The sequence below is a fragment of the Anolis carolinensis genome, chromosome 2 (assembly GCF_035594765.1).
Source record: "Anolis carolinensis isolate JA03-04 chromosome 2, rAnoCar3.1.pri, whole genome shotgun sequence".
Lineage (NCBI taxonomy): Eukaryota > Metazoa > Chordata > Lepidosauria > Squamata > Dactyloidae > Anolis > Anolis carolinensis.
Window position 1 is genome coordinate 312378725 of NC_085842.1, and position 12400 is coordinate 312391124.

Sequence of the window (12400 nt, forward strand, 5' to 3'; positions counted from 1 at the left end):
AGGCAGTCACTACTTTCTTTACCCACTTAACCAGTCAAGTGGTGGCTCTCCACTGTCCAAGTGTCCTGCCCACACCATCAGGTTGCATAAACTGAAATGAATGCATTTAATCCGGAACAATTAGGAGCCAAGATTACATCCACTGCACCTGTATCAACTTCAGCATCAGGCCGGTCAGTGGGGGGAAAGTGTTTACCTGCCAGGCTGGAAGGACCTTTCCAATGTCGTTCAGGTTGATTCCGTCTCCATCCTCGCATTTTCCTTTTCCAATCCTGAGTCAAAAACAAAAGGCAAATGAAAACCTCATGTGAAAACGGAATTGAACACTCGCTTATGCAAGAAGAAGAAAAACAGATAAAGGGTTCTCAATGATGTGACAGATATCTGCCGCTTCCTGACAAGATCGCTTTGCCCTCCTCTCTGGGCTCCAGCTTTTATTCTTGTGTCTTACACTTTTTATGATTGCTCAGAATGACAAGAGGCATGTCAGTTTCACATTAAGACAAGCAGTGATGCGAAATTGATACTGCTCTTAAATGAAGCAAACACTCCCTTTTGACATTTACGCAGCAAAAAGGGCCCCATATTCCCTAGTCCTGGTGTCATCTAGCTGTTCTCATGCCATCTGGGGATGATGGGAATTGTAGTCAACATACCAGGAGTTTACAAAGTTGGTGAATGCATATACTATTGCAGCAGATCCTACAATAATTCTACAAGGCAGCTTGGTAACTGATCTTGTTATGTGCCTCCAAATAATTCCCAACTTATGGCAACCCTATCATGAGGTTTTTCAGAGGGGTTTGGTTTTGGCTTCTTCTGAGGCTGAGAGAGTGTGATTTGCCCAATGTCTCCCAATGGGTTTCCATAGATTTGTTGCATTGCAGTTTGCTATTGGTAACTAGTACTATCCCCACAATGGTTGGATTGACTTTTGAATTCAGGATTTGTAGTTAAGGCCCAAGAAGTTATTAACCCAGAAATCACTTTATTGGTCTGCTTACTACTTTAAAGATTCTTCGAATTAACTACAGCACACAAACATGTTTGCTAGTCCAGTTGCCTGAAAGTTGATCATTCTCAAAAGGCTAGACAACTTGCCATTAGAAGCATACTTTCAATGGTTCTTTCAATGGTTCTTACTCTCTCTAATTTTTTTTTTGCAAAGATTGCTGTCAAACTGCCTTTAGAATAATTTAATAATATTGAAATAACCAAGTAGCTTGGACATAGATTAATGGCATATCTCTGTGAGCCCCAGTTTCCTCCCTGGCATTAAGTAGGATTGCCCAAAGGCCAGTTAGTTACTATACGAGTTGCTTTAGTGTTCCTTGCTTACCTTCCCCAAATTGCATACTTTGGCCAAAAAAGGAGAATGAAGTGAATTTCCTCCCAGAAGCTGTCCTTTGCCCAGAGCAACCACCAGAAGTAGACCCTAACCACTGGAGCTGCCATTATTGTTTTGCATTGATGACTGTCTGTGTAGGCTCAAAGACCTCAAAAGACAAAAAATTGGATCCCAAATGTACCAGAGTTACCCAATCCTGAGGTTAAAGGAACTGATACAACATGAAGGGAAAGACTTCTCTGTTAACCTGTACAGAATTGTATTGCAAATATATTATCAGAGGCTGGATGGCCATCTGTCAGGGTACTTTGTGCTTTTCCTGCATGGCAGACTGGAGTTGGACTAGTTGTAATATGTGGTCTCTTCTAACTCTATTATTCTATGGTTCTATGATATCAAAACACATGTGGCCTCTCAAATATTTGTAGTCTTGGCTCCCATCTGTGGCTATGATAGCAGATTATTCCTTGTGTCCCAATCCTAACATCACATGACAAAGGCTATCACATGACAAAGGCTTTAGAGCTGCTGTGCCCATAAAAAGCAGTAATAAAAATATCTAGATGTAGTTGATGCCAGGAATTTGGAGTAAGCTAGCTTTAGGAATAACTATATTGCAAGTCAACACTCATCTTATTCCAGTCTGGCTGAGGCAGCCTCCACTCAAAAGCCTTATGGTATATAGTCTGATCAGGACATTGATTCCAGGTTGTAATTTCCGCAAGATCTGTGCTTGAGTTTTTGAACTACAATATTCAAAGATCACTGTATAGAAAGGGGATTCTTCCTATTATGAGCCAATTTAAGCCTTGAGTGTAGATATGCCCAAGGGAGCACACATACCTATTTCTAGCCTGGACAGAAGGTCAGACAAGCTAATTACAAATCTCTTTAAACAATAAGAGTCTAATAAAAAGATGGGTTAATGTCTCTTGGCATTAAACAAGTGGCACCTGTGTTCTTGTGCCAGGCAATAAAAACTGGGATCAATGATGTTTGGATTTCATTTTTGTAAAAGATAAACACTACAATAAAACAAGATGCACCCTGGATTTCGATGGAACACATCTGAAATGCTGAAAAGGTACAGTTGTATACCTGAATATATTCTGATAATTGCAGCAAAAACTGGGATTAATGTTGCTTGCCAGCAGAATTAAAACCTCCTGCCTTTTGTATTAATTTATTCCAAAACCTAGTACACAGTGAGTTTAAAATAAGTGTCTGCCTTAACCCACTTTCTTTCAATGTTTCAGTAATAGATATACTGTAATAGGAAAGATGGTATATGCATCATGAGATTTTGGAAACGGAGAAAAGATGTAGAAAAGTCCACCCATTTGTTCAGTCTATTAATACAAAAGCTAACCGCATATTGGGTAAAAGAGGGGGGCATTATATATGTTAATCTGAAGCAGCCCTGAGGAAACAGTGACCCTACTGATGCTATTAAAGCTCCTGTTCCCATCATCTCCAACTAGCACAGGTAAGGGATGACAGTTGCTTTCCATGAATATCCATAGGGCAAGATCCCCAACCCTATTCTTATGGAACAACTAGCTATTGCACATTTATTTTTATGGACTATTTTATGTATTTTTTATGACTGCTCTACAACTCTTTGAAGTCCTTGGACTTTATAGTTTATAGTTGCTTTGTAAGCAACTATAAACAAACAAAGAAGCCACATCATTCATTTTGGTTGCAAAATCTGGCTTTCTCTGTTGTGAAATACAGGTCACTTCAGTACATAAATTGGATGGGTGTTCACATGTGGAACATTGGCTATATTTCTAGTTGAAATTCTCTGCCATTCTGCACCAAGGCCCCAGTGTCAACAAGACCAGTAAACAAGGTCTCATTTATCCACATTCAACATGTCTTGTCTACTCATTTTCTAAGTCCTCCAACATGACTCCATGGTGAACTTGGGTCAGAAATCCTTCATTTCAATAAGGTTTGCTAATATCCATGGTTCCATGCATCCATGCAAAGCCTAGAAACATATCCCCTGCAGAAATGAGGGCAGATATATCAAACTATATTCTAAGGCAAAAAAAACCCCAAAACGAACAAAAAAAGGATCTACTTACCCTTCTCTGTCTATGTGTGGGAGGGGATGCTTGGGGGTGTTCCGGAGCTTTCTGTGAAACTGCGTAAAGTCAAGTTTTTCAGGTTGCAAGTCCCAGGTGGCACCACTAGAAAGGATGGGAAGAAACAGAGAAATGTCTTAATACAATATACTGGGTGAATCTTACAAGGAAATTTGGAGGTTAGATGTATCATCAAACCCCAAAGGTGAGAGTCTAATAATCAAAACAGAAGTCAGTACTACTACTACTACTATTACTGCTAATAATAATAATAATAATAATAATAATAATAATAATAATCCATCTCTGCTTAAGGCTCAAGGTGAGCTATAATAGAGTTAAAATACTATAGATAAAAACATAATAGACTAAAAACACATACACATAAGCTTTATTTTTAAAGTAATAGCCAGCTTTTTCAACTGTCCAAATCCGAGGTTAGAAAGTACAAACTGAATTATATGTTTGGAATTATTTGTTTCTCCCCAATAGGATAATTCATGGTGGAAGAATTTTGAACAATATGATTAAAAGGATTGGATTTAAGCAACAATTGTTAGTGGCCTACCAAACAGAAAGGACAGTAGGGTTGTTGTATGTCTTTTGGGCTGTGTGGCCATGTTCCATTATCTATGGATGCCTGCCACATCTATGGCAGGCATCCTCAGAAGTTGTGAGGCATGGATGCCTGCCATAGATGTGGCAGGCATCCATAGATAATCCTCACAATACCCTCTGAGGATATCTGCCATAGATGTGGGCGAAATGTCAGGAGAGAATACTTCTGGAACATGGCCACACAGCCCGAAAGACGTACAACAACCCTGTGATCCTGGCCATGAAAGCCTTCGACAACAGAAAGGATAGTGCCATCAAAAATGCAAGCTTACCTGAAGGAGTCAAGAGTATTGGCTGCCCAGATATCAGTGCCCAGCATGTCTAGAGAATTGTCTTTGTTGCCATTCTATTTGTTAAAGAAAAACACAAGAAAATAAGGGTGAAATCGTTATTTTCAAGTGGAACAGCATGCTTACTGTAAAACCATTACTGCGGAGTCTTGATTGATCAATTAAGCCAATGAAAATGTGATAAACTTGGATAGGAAACTTGAAAAATAAACAGCACTTGGATTTTAGATGAAACTTACTGCAAAGGAGTAAAATTGTTAAATATGGATGTAGTTGACTCTTAAAATATCCTTTTGTCACTTAGAAAGGAATGAGGAATTGAGAGGTCTGAAACTGCTGACTCTAGTAAGGCTCAAATTGGTTGACTATGGACCGGTACAATCTCCAACCTGTTGGGTACTTTTCATTGTGACATTTCCAGGAAAGAACAAAATAATTGTTTGACACAAATACAGTGTAAATACCTGACTTCACCCATAATTTCGTGTCCACAGAAGTGTTTTCTCTATTATTTATTTATTGATTTTTTATTTATACCCCGCTTTATCTCTCCTGTAGGAGAAACAACTTTGTGTTATGCTCTGGCCAGATGTTGGTTGTTCAGTAGGGTTTGCAATTTGGTTTCATGTATCCATATGAAGTCTTGGAGACACAGATGTAAAGGTCATATTGCATGCTAAAAATATATATCTCCCCAGAAACTTTTAAATCCACAACACAGACAAGGTTTGCAATTACCCATGGTTTCATGTATTCATATGAAGTCCTGGATATACAGATATAAGGGTTGTATTGCATGTTAAAAAATACCTCTCATCAGAAACCTTTAAATTCAGAACATAGACAATTATACAGAGAAATGCCATGTAAATGTATACAGGTATCTAGTTCGTACTCACAGTATTGCAGAACCCTGGGACGTAATCTTCGCCCAAAATGTTCCCACAGTGAGAAACAAAGCCTAACTCATTTGTGCACAGATTCTATACACAGCACGCCATTACACACGCATGTACACACCGCAAAACGATCATGTCCCTACTGGACAAAGCCAACAGTGAGCAGCCAGCAACAAGTGAGAAGCCGTTTCCAGCTCTCCTAGTCTATCTCGCAGCACCAGCACCAGAGGATACCTTGGTCGAATGCCTGAACTGGCTGCTTCTCCCTCGGTCGCCAGACCTTGGCACAGACCCATGCCTGGAGCCCGAACTAGGTCGGGATCCTGAACTGCCACTGCTGCTGTGGTCCCAATCTTCCTGGAAACAATAAACGGCTTGCTTTAGTCAAGGACAACTTACCAAAGCTACTCAGCGCCTTTGAAAGGTGACAGGAGAGAGCAAAGCCTAGAAATGTCCTATCTTGAGCTTCTACGTTGACCACTAATGTCACTCTTTGAAAGCCACAGGTGGACAAGGATGCTAAGCAGGCTGATGGAAAAGTCTCCTTGGTTTCTCCACTGGGTGCAAAGGAAGGGAAGCTCATCCCTTTGCTCTATCCAAGAGTGTCATCATTGGGTGTGTGAAAGAGAGGCTACCACCCCTCTAGAAACACACACACAATAACAATTCTGTCCATCAATTAAAATTTCCTTCCAGCCCCCCCCCCCCTCCATTTCTACCATTGTAGAGGGTGAGAATCGTTCACAACTGGGGTAAACTTTCCTTGCCTTTTATCTCTTTGCCTGCCTTAGCTGTATTTCCCAATGGTTAACTAAAGTTTGAAATTACAGTTAGTCCTCCACAACTGTACTTTTGACTTTAGTGGATTACTCATGGATTTGATTAAAATGTCTACTCCAGGAATCTCTAGATTCCCTAGTGGTTCTCAACCTGTGGGTCCCCAGGTGTTTTGGCCTACAACTCCCAGAAATCCCAGCCAGTTTACCAGCTTTTAGGATTTTTGGGAGCTGAAGGCCAAAACATCTGGGGACCCACAAGTTGAGAACCACAGTTCTAGATCCTCCAGTGACTCTGGAAATTAATATCCTTCCATCACACTGAGATTCCTAAAGAGAATACTTCTCCAGCAATGTCTAAGTCCGCCAGTGCAATTCTATGGCTAACTTCTTTTGGGGGTTGTGTTAGACCAGGCATGGGCAAATTTAGGTCCTCCAGGTGTTTTGGACATCAACTCCTATAATTCCTAACTGCCAGTAGGCTTTTAACGATTGTGGGAGTTTAAGTCCAAAACACCTGGAGGGCCAAAGTTTGCCCATGCCTGTGCTAGACAACTGAAAAATTCCTTGAGAGATGGTCTCTCTGTACAAAAATTACAATTTCTTTATGTTATTTTTTTTCACTGTCACAGGGGTTCAGTGCCCCATTCATCAGCAAATGTAATACAATACTAGAAATATGGGAATAAAATATACCTTTATTTGGGAGGTGGACCATGCCCTGATTTTGCTTCTTCTCAATAGCTACACCCTTAACTTTATCCCTGCTCTACTACCCTGCTTGACAGCAAGTTTTATCTATTTACAAGGCATTGTTGTAGATGTTATTGTGTGCCTTCAAGTATTTTCTGCCACGTGAAGACCCTAAAGAGAACCTACCATGGCAAGATTTGTTCAAAGAGGGTCTACCAATGTCTTCCTCTGAAACAAAGAAAACGCACTTTGCCCAAAGTCACCTGGTGGGTTTCAATGGTCGAAAAGATATTTGAACCTGTCTCAAGGAAACTTAATCCAATATTCAGACCACTACTCTGCACCAGATCTCAGTTTGCAAGTCTGTTAGAAAGCTAGCCTTCTGCATTTCCATACCTGTTATAGCACAGGGGACAAGAAGGTCATTTAAATAAAGAAAACCCCTAAAGTACAGATGTGTATCTTTCATAAGGTTATTTAGAAGGCTGAAAACTGCTCAAATATCCTGAGTTGACAAATATGATTATCTATTTCTGGGTACATTTGACCCACTGATTCCAAAAATGGCATCATCCCCCTATAAGCTCTAGTTTTTGAGATACTGAACATATGCCATATACCAGTTGCCATTTGCTCAGCCACAGAAAATCATGATAGTTAAGAAACTAGAATTGATACGGTATGTCCAATGCAGTTTTCTGAATCAGAGCCCCAAATAACCCCAGGAACAGACCTAAAAACCAAGACACCAAGATTTTGTTGTTGTTGAGCTGTGTCAATGTTTGAAAAGAGAAAAGAAAAGAAAGAGGAAACTAAATTCCAGGTCCAAACTCTTCCTATGTCAATCGTTCTATGTTATTGCCTTTATTTCAACTCAACAATTGCACAAGTTCTTTCCACCAAACTCAGGCCTTGTAACAAGAATCAAATTATATAGAAAAATAAGGAATAACCATGTATAACCTCCTCAAGAGATTGCTATAATAAAACTCAAGTAAAACATATTGCACAGCTTTCTTCTGAACATTTCTTAAAAGATCAAAATAAATGACTGTTACAAACCTATGCATGCTTTCCTAGATGTGATTCCTCATGAGCATGCAGAAATGCTAGGTCTGAAAAGATTTGGCAAGATTTAAGACTGAATTTAATTTCACTGCAAGTAAAACTAACATATACACACATATGTACAGAGCTAGGGGAATTTTAAATGAATACTCCCCTCCCCTTATGAACTTATTGTTTTTCAGGTCACTGTCCAGAGTATAAAATAATTATTAAAAGATTGTGGAGATATAGTCTAATAAAAGTAACTTTCCCCAGCTCTTCATTATTAACAGAAGCAGAGGAATTTCTATCAATTTCTCATTTCTAACAAGTTCTACAATATCTCATAGTTCAAACTGGTACACTTCCAGGAATTCACTCTTGCCTTTCAATCAGAGCAGAAATACACTGAGGTATCTACAGAGTCCTAAACTTACACCAAAAAAGGTTTACAGAAATTATTAGTATTCAAAACCCTTTCGTATATGGACATCACTATGGGATTTACAGCCACATATAACTACATTACTGCAGGAAAAAATAACAACAACAAAAAATCCCACAAAGAATGCTGCTTGCCATAAGAATGTAAATATATGTTTTGGGTTATGAGATCCTCATCTCTGTTCAACCCCTACCCGAAACCATATACAGGCAATTTCCAAGTTATGAATAAGATTATGTAGGTTTGTTCTTAAGTTAAATTTGTATGCAAGTCAGAACAGATACATTTTTAATTGCCAAAATATATATTATTTTAGCTTTGGATAGCATAGGAAAGGGTTAACACTCCTGTTTGTTAACAGTCTGTGCCCTTGTTCAGAAGAATTCACCTCACTTGCTGTCTCTATGATCACTGGATTTTGAAAAATTTAGCTTGTTGTGGAAACAAAGATTGGTGATTGGTTTCAGTGGCGACACCTTTTCCCCATGATAATAACTCTCTCAGGAGTTAATTTTCCTTCCTAGGGGTAAAACAGTCTCAATTTCTGTTGTCTCACCCCTGTTCTTAATTATGTGTCATTTGTAAGTTGGATGTTTGTAACTCAGAGACTGCCTGTACTGGTTAAAAAAAATACTTGATTCTTCAGAACTTTGTATCTGGTTTTTAAATATTATAGGTTGAGTATTCCTTATCTGAAATGCTTGGGACCACAATTTTGGAGTAGCTGTATTTGCGTGAACAGGCACCATTGAGACATCTTGGAGAAGGCAATTCTATATGCTATTTTAATCATTTTGCACACGACTTGGTTATAGCAGTTTCCCTTATCTTATACTCCAAAAAATATCCACCTCCACAGAAGTGTTTATGGGTCTCTCTAGGTATTTGCCATTTAGCAAGATCAGAGTTAGCTATAAGGGGGATTGGTTTATGGCAAACTGTAGTATACTTTTGCAAAGTACACAGAAGGTCATCATAGACCAATCACCACTAGAATTGTCATTTAGCTGCCTTAGCCTCTTCCCATGTCTATTCTATGTCTAGCAGAGAGCAGATGGGAGAAGGTCTGTATCAAGATGCAAAATGTTGACATTATAGCAGGATGCAAGATGCTGACATTATCTACTGAAGTCCTTCAGAAGCCTCAAGTAGTCTCTTTGCCTCTGGCTGTAGTGACTCTTCTCCAATCTTCCTCTCTTCTCAACCAATTTATTGAAGTGGCTCTACAATAAACTGATAAAGAGCTATGATTGCTGCGGAGGGAGAAAGGTAAAATCCACTTCTTCATTGACTAAAAAAAAAAGGCATATTCAGACAATGGGTTGATTTAAATTTGCCTATACACTACAACCCCTTTATCCATGGTTTTGTTTGTCCGCGATGGAGAAAATACATCCTCTCTAGGCATTTCTAGATTGTCCAGTATAGCTTTATGGTATTTTTAAAGTCTTTCATTTCAATAGTGTTTGCTATTAACTACAGTTTTGCATAGCCACACAAAGTCTGGGTACACACACCAACTCAGATATGGGCGTCATTTTGCAACATGAACAGGAAACCAGTTGATTCTCACTGCTGATCATAGCAGTGACTGGTGACTTTGTGATGTCTCATGGGCCTTGAAGTCGCGTTCCTAGTACTATTGTGGCAGACGAAGAGGAAAACATGGGATTTACACCGTTTCAGCCAGAAACGGAGCCCCTGCACCTACAGGATGTTTGCCCTCAAGAAGTTAGCCAAACAAGCCCTGGGCAGAATTCTCCCCCGTTTTCTCGAAAGGACAATTATAATAAAGATAGAGGCGCTAGGGAGGCGAATCGCCGAAGCGCCAGAATCGCAGCCAAACAATTAGCTGATTAGGTCTGCTTCCCTTGGGAAATTCTAAGGAGTCATGCATCTGGACAGAGATGAGTTTCACTCCTAGTTCTCCAGGGAAAGTGTTCTTCTGGCGGGAAACGAGACCCTATTTAGAGGTCTTGCCGCCAAGGAAACCTTGCGGAGTCAATTCGTCAGCTTGAGGAGTGAGATCGTGTGTAGACTTCGTACTCCAGTTCCCTGCTTTCCGGATCAAGTTTCCAGCCTTGCCTTGTTCCACGGACTTCTATGGACTCAGTTCTTGTTTCATGTTTGCCTTGTTTCAAGTTTGATCTTGCCAAGTTTCAAGTCTTGCCTTGCCTTGCGTTTTAAACCACGGACCTTGCTTCCTAGATTCAAGCCTTGTTTTCCAGTTTCCTTCGGATTTACCTTAAGCCTCGAAAGACTATGGACAGTTCCCCACACTATTGCTTGCCAAATAGTGTGTGTTTCGGTCAAGTGGATTATAACTTTGGACTCTAATATCACATATTGGACATTGTTTTCCTGGACTATATTTGACCTTTCCTGAAAGGTCTACTTCTGAACTATATTCTTCACTTGTTTCTATTGACTTTATATATTTCCTTAATAAAGATATTAGATAGATTCTGGTCTCTGCGCATGGTTATTGGTGTTCTGCAGCCTGGGTCCTGGCAGACTTCTACATTAATCTGCACATGAACTGTAAAGAAGTCACCTAAGGTTCCTTTGGGCTTCTTCTTCTTCTTCTTTTTTTTTTTTTGGATTCCTTTGAACTTTGCTCTAAAACGCAGAGTGGATTCACTACCCTGCCTGATATGGAAGTCCCCAACTACTACTCCTGACATATCTTCATGGGAACAATGCAAAGCCAAGCCACAGACTCACCTTCTACCAACTCTAAAAACTAGTTATAATTCATGAAATTGCTTTGGAATATAGCCTCACTCCAGGTGCATCTACACTGCAGAATGAGTGGAGTTTGACACCACTTTAAAAACCATGGCTCAATGCTCTGGAATCCTGGGAGCTGTCATCTGGAGAGGAGACAGCGTTCCTTGGCATGGAAAGCAAATGACTTTGCCAAGCTACAGTTCTCAATGTAAAACCACACCCTCCATGACTTCATAGCCTTCAACCATGCAGTTCAAGTGGTGCCAAACTGCATTCACTCTACAGTGTAGATGCTCCCAAGGTGTAATCCCATATTGCTAATGCTGGCCAGTTTGGGCCTGTTCAGGATTTCAATTCAACCTTGTCATGAGAAGCTGCAGGGAATGGATGAAACCAGATAATCTCCTCCTGAGATAAACAGCTCCCTCTGGCCGTAAAGGATCAATACCACTTTGCAAGACCAATATTCCTGAATATCCCTGTATATAGAAATTTCTGAGTGCCACTGTGTTGTGTTCTATCTTTCAGAATCCTTCCATCTGTACAATTAACATTGCTGGCAGTTTCGAATTCCCCCCACCTACATTGCATGCACAAATCCATGAAGCTTCGAAAATGGCTATGGAAAATTAAAGGAATCCTATAGAATTGACTTGTGGTTGTGTTCAAGGAGAAGGGAAATGATTACATGCCATGATCGGTTTAGCCTGTTAACAACACAATCCTAAGCGTGTCTACTGGGATGTAAGCCCCAGTGGCACTTAGTTCCACTAAATGGGTAAGGCACTGAATGAACTCAGTGGATTTTACTTGTAAACAAACATGCTTAAGACTCTGCAAAACGGTTCTCAGTTAATTCTGGGGCTTGCTTGTAAAACAGTAATTTATGAAGGCAGTAAATGTTGGCAATATGAGACGGGAATTGCATCTCAACTAGGTATAGCAAAGTGACTCTGGAAACACGTTGCGGTTTGTGGAAGTTTTCAGACACACTGAACTGTCTTCAAATATTCTTATCTTGAATTTAGGCCAGATTTACACAACACCATGACAACAGATTATTCCCCTTTAACTGCCTTGATTCCATTCTACGAAATCCTGAAATGTGGTTGGGTAATGTATGCATAAGTCTCTCCTATACAGATCTATTATATCGCCCTGATCAGTGTTATGTCCCTCACCATACTACACATCCCAGGCTTCAGTAGGATTCATCAAACTGTGTAACTGCAGTGTGTTCTGTGACAAATGGAAAGTACCCCAGTTAAGCACAAGTATCAGAACACAAGATGTTCCGAACAACTTTAATAGCCAATGCTATTTAGGAAGCCAACAGAAAAACAAACTACCGACAGCACAGTCAGACCTGGGAGATCACACTGCAAATGGAAAGGCAGGTTTCAAATTAATTACCTCCAGTTCAATTGAAATGGCAACGTAGTAGCGTTGTCCTTTCAAACA

The 12400-nt window shown here is 39.9% G+C and overlaps 1 protein-coding gene across 6 annotated transcripts in view; it reads right to left on the reverse strand.

Moving 5' to 3' along the window:
• Positions 1-12400, reverse strand: part of ctif (cap binding complex dependent translation initiation factor) — a 177515-nt gene that overhangs the window by 108899 nt on the left and 56216 nt on the right. For 3 of the 6 annotated variants that reach the window (XM_062972567.1, XM_008102767.3, XM_008102765.3), the window contains 4 exons: positions 5483-5605; positions 4332-4405; positions 3442-3546; positions 197-272 (listed from right to left, as the gene is read on the reverse strand). In XM_062972567.1, coding sequence (XP_062828637.1) covers positions 197-272; positions 3442-3546; positions 4332-4405; positions 5483-5605 — 378 coding nt within the window. The remainder of the gene's footprint in view (positions 1-196; positions 273-3441; positions 3547-4331; positions 4406-5482; positions 5606-12400) is intronic. The other 3 variants (XM_016990860.2, XM_003216171.4, XM_008102768.3) reach the window with 1 other exon arrangement.